At 42.9% G+C, this 23,562-nt stretch overlaps 1 protein-coding gene across 2 annotated transcripts in view; it reads right to left on the bottom strand.

Moving 5' to 3' along the window:
• SEC23B (SEC23 homolog B, COPII coat complex component) overlaps window positions 1-23,562 on the bottom strand; it is an 836,569-nt gene that overhangs the window by 261,337 nt on the left and 551,670 nt on the right. For both annotated transcript variants that reach the window (XM_044056987.1, XM_044056989.1), the window contains 2 exons: window positions 13,342-13,495; window positions 12,885-12,962 (listed from right to left, as the gene is read on the bottom strand). In XM_044056987.1, the coding sequence (XP_043912922.1) occupies window positions 12,885-12,962; window positions 13,342-13,495 (232 nt within the window). The remainder of the gene's footprint in view (window positions 1-12,884; window positions 12,963-13,341; window positions 13,496-23,562) is intronic.

Here is a 23,562-nt window from a genome sequence, read left to right as displayed (position 1 = left end):
TTACTAACACTATCCTTCAGCATAAAAACAATGGCTATCTCTCCTCTGCTACTTTCCTAGACCTATCTAAAGCATTTGACATGGTCCCACACAAACTTATCTCTGTCCTCAATAACCTATCCTTCTCACAATCAGTCACCATCTGGTTTCAGAGTTACCTGTCTGACCGCCAACAATCCGTTGTATGGCAGAATGACATATCTCCCCAACTACCTGTCTCCATAGGGGTTCCCCAAGGATCCATCCTTGGACCCCTACTTTTCTCTGTTTACACCAATAATCTAGCCTCTGCCACCAAACATGGCACACTCATCCAATACGCAGGTGACTCAACCATCATCTGCTCAGCCCAGTCCCTACCCAAACTGCAAAATGTCACAAAGGAAGCCTTTTCCTCTGTTGAAACATGGTTATCCAATGCCCAATTAATACTCAACCCAAACAAAACTAAACTACTCATCTTCCAACCCACCAAACATACTCAAAACAACTCTCACTTTAACATCACAGCAAAAGACAACACCACTATATACCCAACTGAACACACCAAATTGCTAGGAGTGGAAATAGACAATAAACTAAAATTTGACATTCACATATCCATGACCATAAAAAAAGTCCACAAAAAACTAGGAGCATTATACAGAAATAAACAATTTCTCACCAAAGCAGTAAAGATTTCAATAGCAAATTCCCACCTTATCTCCACCCTACTTTATGCCTCTCCAGTATATACCAACCTAAGGCAATGTGATCTAAACAAGCTAGAGACCTGCTACAACAAAATCGCTAAATTCGCCACAGGGGCATCCTACCGTAATCACCACGGTCTCTCACTTGCTGAACTGGGCTGGCTTGAACTCCCTCACCTCCTTCAGTGGTATCAACTCTCACTCGCCCACAAACTAGTAGACCATCCACTAAATGTCCCATCCCTCCAGAATCTACTCCAACCCTATCGCACCACCAGACCACTAAGATCCAGCAACAAAAATCACTTGCAGATCACTAAAGCCAATAACTCTGCTGGTGAAGCACTATTCTCTTGCACCATAGCCAAATTATGGAACTCACTCCCACCCACAATTACCTCCGTACCATCATGCACCAACTTCAAAAAAGCGCACCTAAAAACATGCTGGCTATGCCCTTGCAACTCCCACTCTAATATCATCCACACCATCCAACTACTACCTTTCTTTCACCTCCACTAACTACCTTGATGATAGCAAGCTCAGATGCTCATAAGCCTAGTACTTATTACACAGCAGGAACTTCTCATTGTTACATTTGTTAAAGCCTGTTATGTACTTCACAGATAAAGATTATAGTTGTCTACTGATGTACTATGTTCTTCATCTGTAAATATGTTGTAAATAATTTCTATGTTAAATTGTTAATCGCTATGTAATCCAATGTAACTACTGTCTGTTTATTTTACTGTGGAGCTTTTCTCCCCGGGCCTCCGCTGAAAATGGACCCACGTCCAGTCGGACACTCCCGGTCAACAAATTTAAATAAATAAAATAAATAAATAGTAATAATCGCTTGAGGTTCCCCCTGAACATCCGAAGAGGATGTCTGCAAGGCCTTCAGGGATGTGCACAAAGCCGGATTCATGCCATCCTCTGAAGCGGTCGCAGCACGGCAATCCAGAAAAGGAGCCGGGTGATCTTTTGGGCTTTCACTAGCCTCGGGAGAGACCTCCAGCAGAGGTGTCACAGATGAAAAAAATCAGACCTAGCCTTCTTGGCTTTCTTTGCGGATGGCTGACCCTCGAAGTGGGAAGTTCCATCCATGGCCTCTTTTGTGGAAAGCTTAAGATGTTGATTTTCTAGATATATGGCCACAGAGGAACAGCGACTATGCAGAGTCCTCGGGACAAAAGCCTGGCAAACAGAACAAGATGTATTGTCATGGGAAGCACCTAGACAAAATAAACACTGCTAGTGGCAGTCTTTATGGGGAATCTGTCTTCCACACTGACATTTACCCTTTCGGGATGAATGAACCCCAGAAGCAACAAAGCCAAAGGAAAAAAAAGGTTAAGAAGAATACCCCAACAGGGTATTTACCTGAAAAAAGCTTGATAGACCAGCAAATGAAGTGAAAATTCAGACCTATGATCGCAGATGACATTCGGACCGGCAACAAAACAGTTCTGAGGATGGTACATTCAGACGTCACCTTTATACCCCACACTGTATGTGGGGAGCATATGTGTGACGTACAGTGTACCCTTAGCAACCTAAAAGCTTTGGTATACTGCTTATGTATACCATATGCTTATGTTAGGAATTACTGAGAACTGCAAAAAAAGTGAACAGCCCAGCTCTACATGATTTTGTAATAATTTCTGGAAGTTGAATCACATGCCAAATTTGCCACCCATCCAATGGCCAGAATGAATGAGTCTTGTACTTGTATGTAAATAGCTATGTTTTTGTTAAGTTCTTTCAGCTCAATTACTGTACCTAATTATCAATGTAACTCTGTTGGAGCTTTTCTCCCCGGGCCTCTGCTGAAAAAGGACATGTATCCAGTCGGACCATCCTGGTTAACAAATGTAAAATAAATAAATAAATAAATAATACTGGACAGGTGGCGAGCTGCCTTTGGCAGGGATTACTATTGTTAAGGAACATTGCAAAAGTGAAATGGAAGGACAATGTTAATACAAAATCATACCAAGACTTTGTCAGGGGAGAAGGTAAACCTAAAACCATACAGAACTAGAGTCTCAAAGAAAAGTAAACAGTGAAGAAGTGAATAAAAATGCTTATGTTAGGAATTACTGAGAACTGCAAAAAAAGTGAACAGCCCAGCTCTACATGATTTTGTAATAATTTCTGGAAGTTGAATCACATGCCAAATTTGCCACCCATCCAATGGCCAGAATGAATGAGTTCATAGAGTGTGTAGGCAAAATAAGGGTTTTGAGCACCCTAAAATTAACCATGGGATACTGGTAGATTCCCCTACATCATTCTCCACATCTTAAGGTACTATCCCCTACATCATTCTCCACATCTTAAGGTATTATGGATTTCACTGAGTTCCTGACACTTTTCAATGTTTCTTGGATGAAGATCTAAACCTCACACTAGGTACTTAGTCACATACCTTGACAACATTACAAACAGTGTTGGACTCTAAGGTGTGCAGGACTTAAGTTAATGCTACCAAAAGTAAGCTTTGCATAACACAAGACAGATACTGGAAATATGTCATTAGGAGAAGGGGTTCTAAAACCCAACCAAAATAAAACAGAAGTTGTCAAAAAGTACAGTTTTGTACCTACCATAAATGTAGAGGTCCGATAGATATGCAACTGCAGTCATAACATATGGGTTGTCCTGCCTCAGGCAGCTCTCGGTCGGCCGGATTCCAAAGTCTGGGTCCAACGTCGGCTGATGTCGCATTTCTCTCTGACGTCAGAGCGGCTGGAGTATATAAGCATTAGCCAACGCCATTTTCTTCAGTGTTTCTTGCCCCAGATGCCAGGTGCCCTGCAAGGAAGGCTGTAATCAAATTGGAAGACAAAAACAGGATTCCAAACAAATAAGTAAGCAATAAACAGATACACCATAACAGATATCCCCAGCTAAGAGAAACAGGGATAGGAGTGGACCCTAGGCATAGAGGGGTATGGAGGGAGGGAAAATCCGACTGCAGTTGCATATCTATCGGACATCTACATTTATGGTAGGTACAAAACTGTACTATGTCCTTCAAGAATGCAACTGCAGTCATAACATATGGGTAGAATACCATAGCTTAGCTGGGGGAGGAGGAATGCTCTAGGAAAAAGATGGTGTGGCAATCAAACCCTGCAGGACTGCCGAAGCAAAGCCTGCTCTGGATCTGGAGTACAGAGGGAGATTGTAGTGTTTGGAGAATGTATGCACGGAGCTCCATGTAGCAGCTTCTAGAATGTCCTTTGTAGGCACCCCTCTTAAATATGCTGTAGAGGTGGCTGTAGCTCTGGTGGAATGTGGTCTGACATTGGCTGGAACAATCTTCCCATGAAAGGAATAACAAAACCTGATGCAATGTCCAATCCATTTTGAAATAGTCTGTTTTGAAATTGCTTTTCCTTGTACTGTAGGGGAGTAAGCTACAAAAAGTTGATCAGACTTCCTACTGGTCTTGGTTCTGTCCAGGTAGTAGCGAAGTTGTCTGTGAATGTCCAAGGTATGTAACATTCTTTCCCCTTTGTTCTCAGGATTGGGGAAAAAAGCAGGCAGATGAATAGCTTGATTTAAAGAAACCCTGGATACCACCTTTGGCATAAAAGTAGGGTTGGTTCTTAAGGAGACCCTGTCTCTGTGAAAGATTATGAACGGTGGTATTGCCATTAGGGCCTGTAGTTCCGAAACCCTTCTTGCTGAGGTAATTGCCAACAGGAAAGCTGTCTTCCATGAGAGAAATTGTAGGTCAACTGAAGCTGCTGGCTCAAATGGAGGTAGAGTCAGTTTTTCTAGGACAAAGTTGAGGTCCCAGGCTGGCACTGGAGCCTTTCTTGGTGGCATAATGTTCTTGATTCCCCTGAGGAATTGCCTTAGCAAAGGATGTGAAAAGACAGGCGGATCAGTGTTATATCTAGCTGAAATAGCTGAAGCATGTATCTTTATGGAAGAATATGAGAGTCCATTCTGTAGCATATCTGCCAAATATTCCAGGATGAGTGGGATGTTCAATAATGATGCATCATGTCCCTTGCTGGTATTCCAAATGCTGAATCTCTTCCATTTTGCTAAGTAAACCTTTCTGGTGGATGGTCTTCGAGCTTCTGTTAATATCCGCTGAACTTCCTTGGAGAGAGATAGATTGAGGTTATTCATGGAATCTCCCAGGCTGTTAGCTGCAGTGTCTGAAGGTTTGGATGCACTGTTTTGAAGTTGTGTTGAGTCAAAAGTAGGGGCCATTGGGGAAGGGCCCACTTCTTGGTGTGACATATGCTCCATAGTAGAGGATACCAGTGTTGTCTTGGCCAGTCTGGAGCTATTAGGATCCCCTTGGGTCTCTCTGCTTTGATCTTTAGTAATACTGTGGTCATCAGTGGCAGAGGTGGGAATGCATAGATTTTTAGGAAGTTCCAGTTGAATGAAAGAGCATCTATTTTCCAAGCTTGTGGATGGTATGTCCTTGAGCAGAATTTTTGTAGATGATGGTTGAGGTGAGAGGCATATAGGTCTACTTCTGGCCTGCCCCATATCGAGGTGAGTTGTGTGAAGGTCTTCAGATGTAACCTCCACTCGTGTGGATCTGGATCTGTGAAATTCCTGCTTAGGCTGTCCGCCAGCACATTGTCTTTGCCTGGAACAAACTGGGATTGTAACTGTATGTTTAAGCTCAGTGATTTTTCCCAAAGATTCATTGTCAGTCTGCAAAGAGGGTAAGAATGGGTGCCCCCTTGCTTGTTTATATACCACATCACAGTGGTGTTGTCTGTCCGTATCAGTAAATGGCCTTGCTGAAGTTGTTGTCAAAAGGCCTCGATGGCATGCATTACTGCCAGCATTTCCTTTTGGTTTATATGCAGATGTGTTTCCTTTGGAGACCATTGTCCTTGTATACATCTGCCTTCCATGTGCGCCCCCATCCAAGGTCTGAGGCGTCTGTGGTCATGGTCTGTGTTATCTGAGGTTTTTTTGAATGACATACCTGTGTTTGCCTGGCTTACCAAGGCCCACCATAGGAATTCCTTTTGTAGGCATGGAATGAGCGGTATGGTTGTCTCTAAGTTGTTGCTGTGCTGAGACCATAGGCTTTTTAGGTACCATTGAAGCTTTCTCATGTGTAGTCTTGCTAATGGAACCAGGAGGATGCAGGATGCCATGTAACCTAGGGCCTGTAGGAATCTCCTTGCAGTCATCTGGGTGAGTTTTGCCAAACCTTTGAAATAATGAGTTAACTTCTCTTGCTTGTCTTCTGTCAGGTAAGCCATTTGAGAGGCTGTGTCTAGATTGGCTCCTAAGAAGGTTATTTGCTGGGATGGTTGAAGTCTTGACTTTTGGAAGTTGACTGTGTATCCCAGAGCCTGAAGTAATCGTATGACATAGTTCAAGTTTTTTTGTCAAAATCAATTTGTCGTCCGCTTGTATGAGGCAGTCGTCCAGGTACGGGTAAATTTGGATCCCCTGGTGCCTGCAATGAGCAATTACTGAAGCCAGGCATTTTGTGAATACTCTGGGCGCAGTAGATAAGCCAAATGGCAATGCTGAGAATTGATAATGCTCTGGCCCTGCAAGAAATCGGAGGTATCTTCTGCAACTGTGTCTGACAGGGACATGCAGGTATGCCTCCTTGAGGTCCAGAGTAATCAGCCCAGACCCCTTGCCCAGCATGGGAAAGAGTTGCTGTAGAGTCAGCATTTTGAACTTTGGTACTATGAGAAAGGTGTTTAATGCGGACAAATCCAGTATTGGTCTCCATTGAGTTTCTTTTCTTGGAACAAGGAACAGTCTTGAGTAAAACCCCTGGCCTTGTTCTTGTTGTGGAACTCTTTCTATTGCTTTTATCCGAGACAGCAGAGAAATTTGCTTGATAGCCTCTGCCCTCTGGTTTTGTGGTAGGTTTGGCATGCCTTGTTTTCTTGGTAAGGTATGAAAATGGAACCTGTAACCTTGGTCTATAATGTCCAAAATCCATTTGTCCTTTGTCAATCTGTGACAATTGTCTGAAAACAGAGATAATTTTCCGCCCAAGGGAGCTTCTTTTTGCTCCTTGGTAGGCGGAAGTAGAGGAAAGTCATTGAGATTGTGCCTGTGGGGCAGGAGAAACCCCTGTGTCACTTCTTTGGTTTGCTGGCTGCCATTGTCGTCCCCTGTAAGGACCTCTATATTGTCCTCTTCCTCGGCCACGCCTGTTTTTACCCCTTTGAAATTTTTCAGGATTAGAAAAGGACCAGTTTTTTGAAGGCCAATTCCTACTGAATCTGGGGGGCTGAACCTGGAGGAAATCTTTGACCGTCTGAACTGATTTTGCTTTTTCCTCGATGGACTTTAACACATCTTTAGCATTAGCACCAAAAAGCTTGTTCTTTTCCAAGGGTGCATCCAGAAGTTTTGCCTTAACATGATCTGGTAGAGGTTGTTCTTTTAACCATGCATGTCTACGAATGACTGCCCCTGTCATAGATGCCCTACATGAAGCTTCCAGTGCATCATATCCACACTGCAGGAAGTGATTGCTGACTTGCTGAGAGTTATGTACAGCTTCCTGCAAAGACTTCCTGTCTAAAGGATCAGGAGAGGCCAATGTTTTCTGTAAATCATCTAACAGGAAATCCTGATATTGTAACATGTGAAAAAGGCAATTCAAAGCTCTAATAGATAAAGTAGTGGAGGTGTAGACCTTTTTCCCCCATCTCTCTAATGACCTAGCTTCCCTGTTGGAAGGCAAGGGGTTTTTAGAGGTGGAAGCTGAAACACCTTTAGGTCCCTGAGAAATAGTTTCTAAATCAACAGTATGGGCCCTGAATAAATGGGAATGTGTTTCTGGGACCCTGTAATATCTGTCTGGCTTGGCTGGAGCAGGAGGAAGAGAATCAGGAGTAACACTGGAGTCAGAATATAAATCATCCAAAACATCAAGCACAGGAGGAATAGCTAAGGGCCTGTGCTGGGGCTTTTTAAGGAAAGTTCGAAGGCGCTTTCTGGAATCAGAATATTCCTGGCCTTGCCACTTGAAATGTTCCCTCATGGTATGCAGGACTTCCACAAAAGAAATATCCTCAGGAGGGGAGGCCGAGGGGATGGAATCCTCTGCATCCGAGTCCTCATAGGTCTGGAAGAGCTCTTCCTGGCCATCGGAGTGGACAGAGTCCTCAGAATCTTCATCTGAAGGGATAGGGTCAGAGGGTTCAACCCGGGGCCTCTTATCAGAAGGAGGCTGGGATCCTCTCTCAGGATGGGCCCGTGAACCTCTAATCATTATTAAGTCTGCGGCCATAGTCATGATTTGTGTCTCTGGAGTAGGCTGAGGTAAGGCTTTAGCAGTAAGGTGCTTGGTCTTGCTGGCTGCCTTAGCCCGAGTGTAGGCCTTAATAGACATGGCCATAGGAGGCCTGGCAGCTCCACGTGCAGGAGTGACCTTATCTACATCAATGGTCTCGGGCATTTCCTCGGTTTCAGTATCCGGAGGAAAATCTATAACTGGCGTCGGAGTGGTATCCGGTATCGGAGTCGTCGGTAATGCGATGTCTTTGGTTCGGAGCGGTGGAATAACCGTCTCAGGGGGAACCGGAGCACTCGCGGTAGGTTTTGGTGTGGAGTCGGTGGTAGACGCGGGCCGAGGATGTCGGTCCCGGTCTTTTCGTTTCTTGGGAGTTTGCGATGTCGGAAGTTCCGACGGCATTGTATAAGCAAATTTTTCGCTGAAAAAATCTTCAGCGAACTCCGCCCGGCGCCTGAGAGTGCACTTATTGAAGCGAGCACAGGCGACACAGGCCGAGACGTCGTGGTCTGGGCCAAGGCAAGGAAGACAGTAAGAGAGGAAATCCTTATGAGGTATTTGTTTACCATAAGAAAGACAATTGTTAACTTTTTCAGTAATTTCTGACATCGGCTGAGGCAAGAAAAGGTCCCCAACGGGGTACTTAGCTTTTTTGATGACTTCGGATTCGAAGAATACAGGAGCTGACCGACCGGCACTTGCGAACTGCTTCTGCTTGGGCACCGCGGCAAGAAAGACTGAAGAAAATGGCGTCGGCTGATGCTTATATACTCCAGCCGCTCTGACGTCGGAGAGAAATGCGACATCAGCCGACGTCGGACCCAGACTTTGGAATCCGGCCGACCGAGGGCTGCCTGAGGCAGGACAACCCATATGTTATGACTGCAGTTGCATTCTTGAAGGACATCAGGCGTATGCCCAGTACCAAACAAGAAGAGAAAGCATTTTTTTTAGGCCTAACAGGCTACTTACAAGACTTTCATCCTCAAATTTGCTACCATAGCCCTTCTCCAAATTTGCTATCATAACCCTTCTCCATTATACCTTAAAAAAGGTTAAGGCCCTCATTTGGATGAGATGAATCACAACAAAAGATGATTAGGCTGAAAACAATTGTGTGTTCAGAACCAGTTTCACTTGCCAGTGACTTCAATAAATACTTTGTAATATACGCTTATGCATCACAGGTTTAGTTAGGAGCTGTGTTATCCCAGGAAGCAAGTGGTGAGGAACACTCAGTCTGATACCTAAACAGGAAGCTGAGTAACGATGAAACCAGACATTCTACTATGAAGCAAAAATGCCTTGCTGTTAAGAAGGCACTAATTTCCCTGCAGTATTACTTACTGGGATGTAGCTTCATGATGGTAAATGACCATGCACCCCTGCAATACAGATATACAATTATACAAACAAACTGACATCAGATTATACAGATGAATTTTATCATTACAGTCTTTTAGGTTTACTGGTCAACAGGCCGGGAAACATTATCACACATGCAGGGGGGCTTTTTAGATAGAAACTGTCGGTGGAGGGGAGTCACTGTGGCATAAAACATATAAATATATAAAAGTACTCTGAGTTGTAATAGTAAAAACTTGTAACAGTCAGCCCTACTGTGTATAAACTTATGAAGTATAGTAGTGAAAGCTTGTAATAGCTAGACAAATGTAAAATGTCTGCTGAGATGAGACACTGTTAAAAGGAAGGCCTAAGACATTTTTCTCTCTCATAGAAGGGGACATAGCAGGAGAAAGAGTGAAGATTCCCATGGACTCTTCATAACCAGATGAAGCTGTGGACTTAACTGTACATTACCAGAAGCTGACTACTGGGATATTACAAATTTAACTGTGGATTTACCAGAAGTCTAAGTTGAAATACACTTGGAGGTTATAGACAGTTTACTCTAAGCCAAAGAATCACGGAAAAAAAAACTTAGACTACTGGATTTCTGAGAGAATTTAAAAATGTAATGAACTGCAAGTGATGTGCTGTCTTCAGTTTGTTGAGAGCAACCTTGAAATAACATACTTGCACTGTAAATACACTGCACTGCACACTTGCAATGTAAGAGAACTGCACTTAACCATAAAAATCTCTAGTGTTGAAAATATTGCAATATGTATTTATCTGTGCTTGATTTGTGAATGTGCACGTTTGCATTTGTGTATATGTGTATATAGTACTTGCACTTCTCCTTGTGGCACAGGTAATCTCTGAAAAGGGTCCATGGATCAGCCCTCTTCCCAAGCAAACAAAAGACATAAAAATGTGTAAACAATTACCGTTTGCTGAAATATATCAGGCCACTAGCAAGGATAAGGCTTACTGACACACTGCAAAGTTTGATTCATTCTGTTCAGCCTTCTACAAAGTATCTGACTCACAGCATCTCCTAGTGTAAAACTAAATCCAAAAAACAAATGCTTGGTGCTGATACCCCAACCAGAGAACAACGATTGAGAAGCCACAAAAACAAAAGAACTCTGGAACGGTGCTGTTATGTATCCAAAAATTTTAATAAAACTCTGCCATAAAAAACATACAAACTTCTGAGAGGTAAGCGCTTTCGGGTGTTAACCCTTCATCAGACAAAGGTAAAATGGTGCAGAACACAATTTAAATAAGAACACAGCCAATGAACAATTAGTGAAATCAATTCAGTAAAAAACCCGCCTATTTTTTAAGGTGGGTTTAATAGGAACAACATCATTGAGCCCTGGATTCCTATGTTCCATAAACTCTAGGATCTTCCTTGACTCTATCTGTTCTGTGTAGTGTTTTATATCACCTCCCCTCTTGTTAAGCCTTACATTGACTATGGCCCTAAAAGTAAAACAATGTGTAGGATGTTCACTAATATGTCTGAACAAAGCATTATGTGTGTCCTTGTTTCTTATACTTGAAAGATGTTGCAATATTCTAACTTTAAACATATGGGCCATGGGCACACCCTGTGCGAACACCTATGCTAACCTGGTACTAGCCTATTGGGAGAATTTGTACATTTTTAACAATAGAGAATGGAAGTCATATATTGGCTTTTATAAACGCTTTGTGGATGATGTTTTTATTTTGTGGAAGGGTGATACCATCTCCCTTAAATTATTTATTGATTTTCTACACTCCACAACAGATTTCTTTAAGTTTACGGAAGTAACATCTTATACTGAGATAGACTTCTTAGATGTCACAATAGCACAGACTTTACAAGGTTTTTCTACCAGTCTGTATAGGAAGGGGTGTTGGAAAAATACATTTTTAACTTTTGATAGTATGCATCCACGATACAATTTTCCCAACATAGTACAAGGACAGCTAGCCAGGTTATCTAGGAACTGCATGGATGATATTTGTTTCAACAATGAATTGGAGAGTTTGAAGGATCTTTTTGTAGAGAGGGGGTATAATGAAACCATGGTCAAAGATGTTATAGAGAAGCATAGAGATAAAAGGGATCATAAATATAAGCCCTGGTTATCTAGGCCTGCTAGGGACTTAGCTATACCTTCAAGAGAAATGAAACAGGACGCTAGATTTAAGGTTATGTTCACTTATAGTAGTGATATAAAAGATATCACTGGAATTATAAGGGACAACTGGAACATCCTTACTAGTGATGATAGAATCAACACCATAGTAGGGCCGACTCCAGTATTTGGATATAGGAAGAATAAGAGTCTAAAAGACATTCTATGTGGGGAACATGTTAGTTTATCTCATACCCCTGCTTTATCTGTAGGCAGCAAGCCTTGTGGTAGATGCAAGGCCTGCCCTTATATTTCTCAAGATGTCTCTTTTATACATCCTGTTACTAATAGGACCTATATGTTGAAAGCTAAAGCCACTTGCAGGACTAAGGATATAGTGTATCTGGCTAATTGTAAGTCCTGCCCATGTTTTTACGTGGGCAAGACGAATAATATGTTTAAAGTTAGAATATTGCAACATCTTTCTAGTATAAGAAACAAGGACACACATAATGCTTTGTTCTGACATATTAGTGAACATCCTACACATTGTTTTACTTTTAGGGCCATAGTCAATGTAAGGCCTAACAAGAGGGGAGGTGATATAAAACACTACACAGAACAGATAGAGTCAAGGAAGATCCTAGAGTTTATGGCACATAGGAATCCAGGGCTCAATGATGTTGTTCCTATTAAACCCACCTTAAAAAATAGGCGGGTTTTTTACTGAATTGATTTCACTATTTGTTCATTGGCTGTGTTCTTATTTAAATTGTGTTCTGCACCATTTTACCTTTGTCTGATGAAGGGTTAACACCCGAAAGCGCTTACCTCTCAGAAGTTTGTGTGTTTTTTATGGCAGAGTTTTATTAAAATTTTTGGAAACATAACAGCACCGTTCCAGAGTTCTTTTGTTTTTGCGGCTAGTGTAAAACTACAGTATCAAAAGCCATCCACTGTCCTCTCTCATCACTGTACCATCAAATTCACCCAAAAACATGTCTCATGGTACTTTTCTCTTTGTTATTATATTTACACAACTATATAATCCACAAAGAACAGAAACAAACTGATAAAAAGTCCAGAAGCACTATAGCAAAAAACAGCAATACAAATTGTTCTAAAATTCGTCCTCAAGTTTATTAGAATACACGAACAGTGTATTGAGGATGAATTTTACAACAATTTGTATTGCCGTTTTTTGCTATAGTGCTTCTGGACTTTTTATCATTATATTTACACAACAATGAAAGTTATATGTTTTACCTCACTGCCACAGAAACATGAATGTATAACTTGAACCTCCCACCTCCACTGCATTCTACGTACGTCAGTCATAACACTTTATATGAGGGCAGTACAATAGTGTTAAGGGTGGAACACTTTTGAGAATATGTAGCAGCATTTATGCAAACAACTGCATTAGATAATCAAGGAAAGCCCCCTCACCTGAGGATACAGTGAGAATGCTTCTGACAGCCTAAAGGAAGTAGGATCATCCTTGTTAAATTGTCCAAACTTCTGACACTGTAATAACACAAAGAAATGAAGTTAGGAAAGTGTAGCCCTGGCCATGCAATCTGAATCCCAAACAACAAACAGTTCTGAAAACTTGAGAGGACACAAGCAGCACATTTCACAGGAAGCACAACACTGTGAGCTGAAGTAACACATGCCATGTGCTACCTGCAGAATTCTATACACACATCATTCCTGTAAAATACTACACTAAAACTGAATGTCACAACTTTGATGTGTTTCAAGTCCAAGTAATGTTTTACAAGCATCATAAAATTGCAGCAACCACAAAATAAAGAAGCAAGCAAGCAATTTACTTTCCGGGAGTCTCAGGGACTATACAGTCTAAACAATTATGCATGGTTTGTCATAATACACAAATACTTACCAGACGTATTAATTGCCTGTCCAACCACCGCAAGACATCAGGACCTTCTTCAGATTCAGCTCGGAACACACCCAGACGTGCCATAAGAACAGCTGCAGCTTCTTGATCAAAAGCTGCCTCTATGTGCTGAATTTGTGCCTGTGCATCAGCCCAACTGAAACAAAATCAGAAATACAGCTACCGTTGTACTTAGCATTATACAGAATTTAAAGAAAAATCATAATTATAAAATAGAAATTCCCCTTTAATATAAAGACAACAAAAACCTGATGCATAAGAATTTTCTTATAGATATACTTGCTACTGGAGAGATTATAAGGACAGCAATATCTAAAAAGAATGATGTTTAACTCCGCTTCGTAGGACAGAAAGCTAAATCTCTAAAAATGACCAAAATGACTAGAGATCCATTAGTAATTTGTCTTCTGGTGAAGCTGGGTAAGGAAAGATGGGACCAGCTTCCCATCCTGGTGGGAGGGAGGCAGTTTGACTCTTTGCAATACTGGCACCTACTGAAGAGACAGGTGGATGCATGATATGCAGCAAATAAATGTGGATGTGTGCTTGTCTCTGCCAAGCCACATTCATGTGACAGCTTTCACTGGGTATGTGTAGGAACATGTACACCTACAAGGGAAGGCAATATAACTCCTCATACCTGTGTGCACATGTAGCACTGCCAGTGGAGAAAGATTAAGATTAAAATTAGAAAAATGTCTGATGACCAAGCAGATGACAGTCACAAAAGGGCCAACTGGTATGTTTAATGGCTGCCAGCGGAGGCACAGTGGCAGTTTGTAGCACTCATTTCACAGTGAGAAGTTCCCCAGTTTGGTTCTCAGTTGGGGGTACTTTCTGTAAAGCAACTTCCATGTTCTTCCTGTGTTAGTGCAGATTTTCTATGGGTACACTGGTTTCCTCACACATTCCAAAGGCAGGTAGGTGGATTGGTGATGCCTATACTTTCCAAAGTTGTGACTGCCTATGTGTAACATGGAGAAAGACCTAGGAATTTACTAGGCAAGCAAGGGGAGAAATGGAAGTAAACTCCATAAGATAGCAGTGACTGTTCATGGGGCTGCTATAGGAGTTGGCTCCAACTCATAAGCATAGCTGGCAGGCATGGGGGAAGGGGATGAAACCATATCCAAAAAGCAGAATATCAAGAAGGAAAACTCAATCAAATATTATCACTTTTTTCACTATGGAAGTATTTGCTTTAACATTGCTATAGCAGCAGAAGGCTATCTATAACTCCTACTAAACTTAAATCAACTAAAGTTGCTGCATCTCTAGGAAAGGGATGTACTAACTTAATAACTGATGGATTACACAACGTGTAGTGATGACATGAGAATCACATAGTCAATCCCTGACCTATCACATAATACTGAATTACAAATATAACCGTCTAATCTCATCATTGAGAGAACAGCCACCTAAGAGAATACAAAAAGAACATCTTTTTAGGTGGAATCTAAATAGAATGAAACACGAAAAAAGATTAAAAATCAATATTTTTTTGCACGGGGGGTCCCATACATCTCATACAACCCCTTCTTCCCAATCTTGCAGGGAAAGCAGCAGAAAGACTGAAAAACAAGCCTGTAAGCATATTTGCTTTTATAAATGCTGAATCTTACAAACTGCAACCATATATCAGACACCACATGATATGATGGCAGTTACAAATATCAGAGCTACTACAGGTCAGAAAAAAGAGCTTCCATGTGATACAGTCACAACTGTCTACCAGAAGAATATATCAGAGTTGAAAACTACAAGTTTTTACTCCATTAAAGAAAGTATACATGACTTCTCATATAATCATTTTAAGTTTATGCGTGGCAACTTTGTTAAAAAAATAAACAGTTTTTGAAGCTGTAATGTATTGTTACTTACATGTTGGGCAGAATACGATCTGGTCGTAATATAATTATTTTGTTACGTCAAATGTATATACTGCAGAAAGCTACACAATCTGCTTTTAAAGATAAGATTCCAGTTAACAACTAAGAAAAGATCACCTTGCTGAACCTTATCAAATACAAAATCCATTATTTCTAGTACAAACTAACAATAACAATGCAAAAACTGGCAAGAAAATAAGAAGTGTACAGATATCACTCGTCTCCCCAAATGCGAGGGTTGTATTCCTCCCCCTATCTTTAAGAAATGCTGACAAGGTCAAATCTATATAAATGCATTATCAAAGCCATAAATCATGATCAGATAGTGTTGTTGCCTCACACCAAGAGGTTCATCAGTTTGATTCCCGGCTCAGGTGTCATCTGCACGGAGTCTGCATATCCTCTTTGTGTTCATGTGGGTTTCTTCCAGGTGCTCCTGTTTACTCCTACATTCCAAAGACATGCAGTAAGTTGACTGGTCACTGTAAATTGTCCATAGATGCGAGTGTGTGGAAGAACTAACAAGACAGGGCTAGCCACCCACTGGTGTAAACCTTGGCTCCGGATGATTGTCAACTGTTGAATTGACACCCCAACTCCATGTGCAAAAATGGGAAAAAGGGGTTATGGATGGATACAGCAAAATACAATGCAATGTAATCTGCACCAACAGAAAGTACAGTTGTGTACACTTACCATAAATGTAGATGTTCGAGTGTATTCACTGCTGCAGTCATCACACTTGGGTAATCTGTCTGCAGGTAGCCCTCAGTCGGCCTGAATACCAGAGTCTAGGGATTTCTGTATTGGATGCTGTCGCCTCTTCCATGACATCAGGTCGTCGGGGGTATAAAACATGCAGCCGACATTATTACATCAGTTTTTCTTGCCCCAGATGCCAGGAGCCCCCAAAATAGGAAGCAATCACAGGGTGTGGAACATCTCCAGTAAAAAGTAAATACCATTTCCATAAGATATGGTCAAAAAAGTGAATAGGTAGAAAGTATAGAAAAGACAGGGGGCTGGAGGGAGGGTAACCAGTACTGCAACAGTGAATACACTTGAACATCTACATTTATGGTAGGTGTACACAACTGTACTATGCTCATCGTGATTCACTGTTGCAGTCCTTACAAAATAGGTTGATTCCCAAAGCCCAGGAAAAAAAAAAAAAACAAAAGGTAGGAAGAACACACACTGTTTAAGGGTTGGAAAGGATGCACTGTAACACTGCAGTGGCAAAGCCAGCCCTGGACTTAGAAAACAAGGGTAAATTGCAATGTTTAGTGAAAGTGTGTAGCCGCTTCCATTATGTCTCTAGTAGGTATACCTCGTAAAAAAGCTGCTGAGGTAGAGGCTGCCCTGGTAGAATGGGTCCTAATACCCTTAGGAGGAACCTTGCCATGCTTTAAGTAACAAAAGTGAATACAATGAGCAATCCACTTAGAAATGGTCTGTTTAGAAATAGCTTTGCCCTGAGCTCCAGGAGCAAAACTGACCAACAACTGATCCGACTTTCGAAAAGATTTAGTCCTGTCCAGGTAAAATCTAAGCTGTCTATGCACATCCAATGAATGCAGTAACCTTTTCCCTTTATTCTGAGGATTTAGAAAGAAGGTAGGTAGGTTGATAGACTGGTTAAGAGTTAGGTTAGAAACCATCTTACGCATAAAGGAGGGATTAGTTCGAAGAGAAACCCGAACCACATGAAAGATGATAAAAGGCTCTACTGCCATTAAGGCCTGCAGCTCAGAATCTCTTCTAGCTGAAGTAATAGCCAAAAGAAAGGCAGTTTTCCAGGAGAGAAACTTCAAGTTTGCTGAGGCAGCTGGTTCAAAAGGAGGCAGAGTAAGTTTCTCAAGTACAAAATTTGGATCCCAAGCAAGAGGAGGTGTCCTTCTGGGAGGCTTTAAATTGCTAGCTCCCCTGAGGAACTGTTTCACCAAGGGATGAGAGAAAATGGAATGCACAAAGGTACAATGAGCAGAAATAGCTGAAGCATGGATTTTGATAGAAGAAAAGGAAAGTCCACCATTAAGCAAACCTGACAGATAGTCAAGAATAAGAGGAAGAGTAGGTTGAGAAGGGTCTTCCCCTCTAGTCTGCATCCAAATGGAGAATCTTTTACACTTACCTGCTTAAGACTTCCTAGTGCTAGGCCTCCTGGCCTCACGAAGGACCTCAACCACTTGTTGGGAAAGGATTAAATTATTAGCCAAGCTGCCAAATGCAGAATCTGAAGATGAGGATGCAGAATTTTTTCCCTTCCTGAACCAAGAGATCTGGTATCAGGGGAAGATGCCAAGGCTGAGATTGGGAGAGACTGCGAAGTAGTGGATACCAATGTTGTCTGGGCCAGTCTGGAGCTATGATGATGGCCCTTGGTTTTTCGTCTCTTATCTTTAACAGCACTCTGGGAAGAAGAGGCAGAGGAGGGAATGCATAGATCGAGAGCTGTGTCCAGGGGAAGGACAGAGCATCCACCTTCCAAGCTTTGCTGTGATGATCCCTGGTGCAAAAGGTTGGAAGGAAGGTGGTTGGTTGGAGATGAGAAGAGATCCACCTGGGGAGTGCCCCAACGCTGAATGATGTGATAGAAGATGGTCTTGTTTAGTTGTCACTTGTGAGGATCCAGGACCTGCCTGCTCAACTGGTCTGCCAAGGTGTTGAACTTTCCTGGAAGAAACTGAGCTGTCAGATGAATGCCCAGCTGCTATGGACCATAGTATCAAGCTTTGTCTGCACAGGGGGTAAGAGTGCGTCCCTCCCTGCTTGTTGATGTACCACATGATTGTGGTGTTGTCTGTCCTGACCAGAAGAATAACAGGAGAGAAAAGATGTTTGAAAGCCATTAAGGCCTGCTGGACCTGCCATCAATTCCTTCAGATTTATGTGCAAATGAACCTGTTGAGAGTTCCAAATCCCCTGAATGCATCTGCCCTCTAGATGTGCTCCCCAAGCATAGTCCGAGCCATCTGTGGTGAGAGTCTGGCTGGCAGGAGGTGGATAGAAAGGCAGGCCTTTGTTCTGTGCACAGGCCGTAGCCCACCAAAGGATCTCTATCTGCAGGCAGGGAATCAGAGGAAGTATAAAGTCCAAATCCTGAGTGTGTTGACACCAAAGGTTTTTGAGGTACCATTGTATTTTCCTCATATGCAGTCTGGCATATGGAATCATCGAAATACATGAAGCCATGAATCCCAGGGCTTGCAGGAATTGCCTTGCAGACAGCTGGGTCATGTTTGCCAAATTTTTGGAAGTAATTCGAAAGATTCATTTGTTCCTCTTGAGGGAGGAATACCATCTGGGCGGCTGTGTTCAGGCTCGCTCCCAGGAATACAATCCCCCTGGTGGGTAACAATTTTGACTTCTTTTCATTGATGGTGTAGCCCAAAGAGGTGAGAAGGTTCTTTACAAAGTCTAACTCCTTTAGAAGTTGCTCTGGAGAGTCTGCCTGAATAAGACAATTGTCCAAGTAAAGGTAAATTTGAATGTTTCTTTGCCTGCAAAAAGCAATGACTGAAGCCAGGCATTTGGTAAAAACTCTGGGAGCAGTAGATACGCCAAAGGGCAGTGCAGAGAATTGGAAGTGCCTGCTCCCCACCCTGAAGTGAAGGAACTGCCTGCAGCTTTCCCTTATCGAGATGTGCAGATAAGCTTCTTTGAGATCCAAAGTCACCAGCCAGGAATCCTTGGCCAGCATTGGAAGCAACTGCTGTAGAGTGAGCATTTTGAATTTGGGAATAACCAGAAAAGTGTTTAGAATGGACAAATCCAGAATAGGGCGCCAGGTGCCTCCTTTTTGGGAACCAGGAAAAGCCTTGAGTAGAAACCCTGGCCTATCTGTAGTGCAGGAACTGGCTCTATTGCTCCCAGGTTTAGTAAAGAAGAAATTTGTTTTTCTGCTTCTGCCCTCTGATTTGGGGGTATATCTGGGTATACTTGGAGGACATGGAAGGTGTGAAATGAGAACTTGTAGCCTTGGAATACTATTTTGAGCACCCATTTTTCATCTGTGATGGTGAACCAGACATTTGCAAACATGGCTAACCGTCCCCCCAAAGGAAACCCTGGACCCGCAGAGCAGGCAGGCGAAGGCCAGAGTCATTGGGAATACTTGCTTTGGGAAGTTTGCTTAGAACTCCTTGATTTAGAAGGGGAATCTTGCCAGTGCTTAGCCTTTTGAGAGGTGGAAATCTGTCCCCTAGAAGACCTGTAACCCCTAGACCTAGTGCGACTCTGTTTACTAGGGACAGGAAAAGTCCAATTCTTAGAAGGGTAAAGTGTACTAAAACGAGGAGGCTAAACTTGCAGAAAGTCCTTAACAGTTTGCATAGATTTGGCCTTATCCTCCAACTTTTTCAACACCTCTTCTGCTTTGCTAGCAAAAAGATTGTCCTTGTGTAAAGGCACATCCAGTAATTTAGACTTGACAGGTTCAAAAAGGGGCTGTTCCCTGAGCCAAGCATGTCTTCTAATGACAGAACCACTGCCTGCCGCCCTGCAAGAAGCCTCCAAAGTGTTAAAACCACAATGTAGAGAATGTTTAGTGACAAGAGTGGCAGAATTCAATAAATCATGCATGTCCTTACTCTCCATCAGGGAAGGAACACCAGCAATTCTAGCCTTAGTAGCTTCCAAAGTATGCTGCTGATACTTAAGCATATGAAAAAGACAATTAACAGACCTAATAGCCAGGGTGGAAGAAGTATAAACCTTTTTATCAAATCTATCCAGGGCCCTAGATTCCCTGTCAGAAGGAACAGGATTTTTAGCAACCATGGCTTTAACACCCGTAGGGCCCTGAGAAATAATCTCTGGATCAGCAGTAGGATTCTTGAAAAGGAACTGATGAGAATAAGGAACTCTATAATACCTGTCATGCTTTCTGGGAGCAGGAGGAACAGAATTAGGAGTCAAAGAATTCTCCATGAAAACATCAACAACTTTCAAAACCGGAGGGATAGCCAAAGGTTTATGCTGTGGCAAATCCAAGAATTCCCTAATCTATTTCTTAGACTGAGGAAAGTCCTGACTTTCCCATTTGAAATGCTCCCTAAGAGTATTCAGAGTATCTCCAAAAGAAAAATCTTCTGGAGGGGCGGCAGAAGGGATGGAGTCTCCTGCATCAGAATCCTCAAAACCAGAAAAAAGAGGAGACTTTTCCTCTTCATCAGCAGAGTTGCTGGAAACCAGAGTCTGAGGCAAAGAAAGCTTCTGGGGACAATTAGCTAATCCTTTTAGAAGGAGGTGGCTGAGAGCCCTTGATAAGGGTCAGGAGATCACTAGCCATTTTAACCATCTGAGCCTGAAGCATTTGAGGGGAGGCCGACACCTGCTTAGGAGTAGATTTTCAGCAGGCTGGCCTGCTAGAGAGCCGGAGGGACTTGGGATGCCTAGCCACCGCAGAAGTCTGAATCAAGGTCATCGGTCTGGATCTGGTATCCGGGCAGAGAAAAGAGGCCTCAGAAGCCGGTGCCTGCTTAGTGGCTCCAGATCCATCAGAGGCGACGACAGGCAGAGGGTCAGAAGATGAAGTAGAAGCCTGCAGTATGGAGGACTCTGAAAAGGACTCTGCAGACGCCTGCTGCTGAACATCTGTGGACTGCAGGGGCAAAGAAAGCACCTCACTGACTACCGCTGGGCCGATAACCAACTTAACAGGGACGTCGTCGGCTAATTTGACCCAAAGCATGTCGCGGTCCTTATCCTTGCGTTTCTTAGGAACATCTGAAGGCGGGATACCAGGAGACACCATACCGACGAACTTAGGCCAAACTCCGAAATGCTTGAACAAGATCCTAGCTCTACGGCATATTTTATTTATTTATTTATTTATTTTACATTTGTTGACCGGGCTAGTCTGACTGGATACATGTCCATTTTCAGCAGAGGCCCAAGGAGAAAAGCTCCACTATTTACTAGTAAATAATAAAAACAAAAAATAGTACAATAAGATACAAATTATAAGCATGTAGAGAACTATTCCCATGTAGCATAGTAACAGTGCAAAAGTCATTTAGCAAATATGGTACACGGGTTGAAAGAAGCACAGAGAACACAATTAGGGACGTCATGCTCAAGTTCCAAACAAGTAATACAACAGGAGTGAAAATCACGGAGCGGAATCTGTTTTTCATAGGCAAGACAGTTATTAACTTTCTCTGGCATTCGTTAAAGCAAGAAAAGAGGGTCCACAACGGGGTACTTATCTGAGGATGTCTTCAACTAAGCAGTCGGAATACAAAAAGAAGGTACTCGGCCGACTGGCACTCATGCAAAATGCGTCTGCTTCGGGCTCCGCAGCAACACAGACTGAGAAAATGGCATTGGCTGCCTTCTTTTGTACTTGACATCCTAACGTCAGGCCTAAACCAAAGGCAGCCGACATCATATACCAAGGACTTTGGTATTCTGGCCGACTGTGGGCTACCTGGAGCCGGATAATCCATTTTGTAAGGACTGCAACAGTGAAACACGATGAACATCTGTACTATGTTCTTCGTGTTTCACTGTTGCAGTTATCACACTTGGGTTGATTCCCAACGCTGAGGAAGGGTGGAGGCAGTCAAGAAGTAGTAGGGCTGGCTAGCAGGCCTTGTAAGACTGCTGTGGCAAATCTAGCTCTGGATTTAGAAAAGATAGGCAAGTGATAATGCTTGTGAAGGTGTGTACAGAACTCCAGGTTGCAGCTCCCAGGATGTCCCTGGTAGGGACCCCCCCTGAGAAAAACTTTTGAGGTTGAGGTAGCCCTACTGGAATGAGGCCTGATCCCCCGTGGGTTAGGTTTTCCATGGTGTTTGTAACAGAAATGGATGCAGTGTGCTATCCATTTAGAAATGGTTTTCTTTGAAATGGCCTTGCCCTCTGCCCCGGTAGCAAAGATGACTAGCAGCTGGTCAGATTTTCTGGAAGGTTTAGTCCTGTCAAGGTAGAACTTGAGCTGTCTGTGCACGTCCAAGGAGTGCAGGATCCTTTCTCCTTTTTTCTGAGGATTAGGCAAAAAGGTTGGTAAATGGATGGATTGGTTTAAAGCCATACTGGATACCACCTTGGGCATAAAAGATGGGTTAGTCCTGAGGGAAACCTTGTCCGCATGGAAGATAATGAAGGGTTCCACAGCCATAAGGGCCTGTAACTCAGACACACTTCTTGCTGAAGTGATGGCTAGCAGTAAGGCTGTTTTCCAAGAGAGGAATTTCAACTCTGCTGCAGGCAGCAGGCTCAAAAATGGGAAGCATGAGCTTCTCTAGTACAAAGTTAAGGTCCCAGGCAGGAGTGGGAGCTCTCCTTGGGGGGTCTTAAATTGTTAGCTCCTCTCAGAAACTGTTTGATCAGAGAGTGAGAGAAGAGGGGAAGCTCAGTATTGTAATGAGCTGAGATGGCAGAGGCATGAATCTTAACTGATGAGAAGGATAGGCCTTTGTGGAGCAGTTCTGCTATGTAATCTAGGATTTGAGGTAAGGTGGGCATGGCTATGTCCTTCCCTTGAGACTGGCTCCAAGAACAGTATCTTTTCCACTTTTCTGAATAGGATTCCTTAGTACTAGACCTCCTGGCCTCAAGGATAACATCCAGCAGCTGTTTGCTGAGGGTTGCTGGTGATGTATTCAGGGAATAAGCCAGGCTGCCAGGTTCAGGGTTTGCAGCTGAGGATGCAAAATCTGTCCCTCCGGCTGGGACAGCAGAGAGGGGGTCTGATGCAGGTGCCAGGGTGGCACTGCTGTCAGATTGCATAGGAGTGGGTACCAGTGCTGGCGTGGCCAGTCTGGAGCAATAAGGATTGTCCTTGGCCTGTCCTATTTGATCTTGAGTAGCACTTTTGGAAGGAGGGCAAAGGGGGAAAGGCATAGCTTGAGTGGTTTTCCCATGTGAAGGATAGGGCATCCACTTTCCAGGCTTGGCTGTGGGGAATTCTGGTGCAAAATTTGTTTAGTTGATGGTTTTGGGGGGACGCACATAGGTCCACATCTGGTGTCCCCCACCAATGTATTAGAAGTTTGAATGAGTTTGGTTCCAGTTTCCACTCGTGTGGGTCCATTAGGTGTCTGCTTAAGTCATCTGTCAGTGAATTTTGTTTGCCTGGCAGGAATTGAGCTTGCAGGTGCACTTGCTTGCTTAAGGCTGTGTTCCACAGAGCCATGGCTAACCTGCAGAGTGGGTAGGAGTGAGTTCCACCATGCCTGTTTATGTACCACAAAACTGTGGTGTTGTCTGTTATCAGGAGTTGTCCTGGCAGGATAAGGTATTTGAAGGCTGTCAGTGCATTCTGTACTGCTAGCGTTTCTTTCTGATTGATATGCAGGTGAAT

Source organism: Protopterus annectens, chromosome 1.part2 (assembly GCF_019279795.1).
Source record: "Protopterus annectens isolate FY-2018-M chromosome 1.part2, PAN1.0, whole genome shotgun sequence".
NCBI classification, from domain to species: domain Eukaryota; kingdom Metazoa; phylum Chordata; order Ceratodontiformes; family Protopteridae; genus Protopterus; species Protopterus annectens.
Note: the sequence above shows the minus strand (reverse complement) of the source record. Positions and strands in the feature narration are given on the sequence as shown.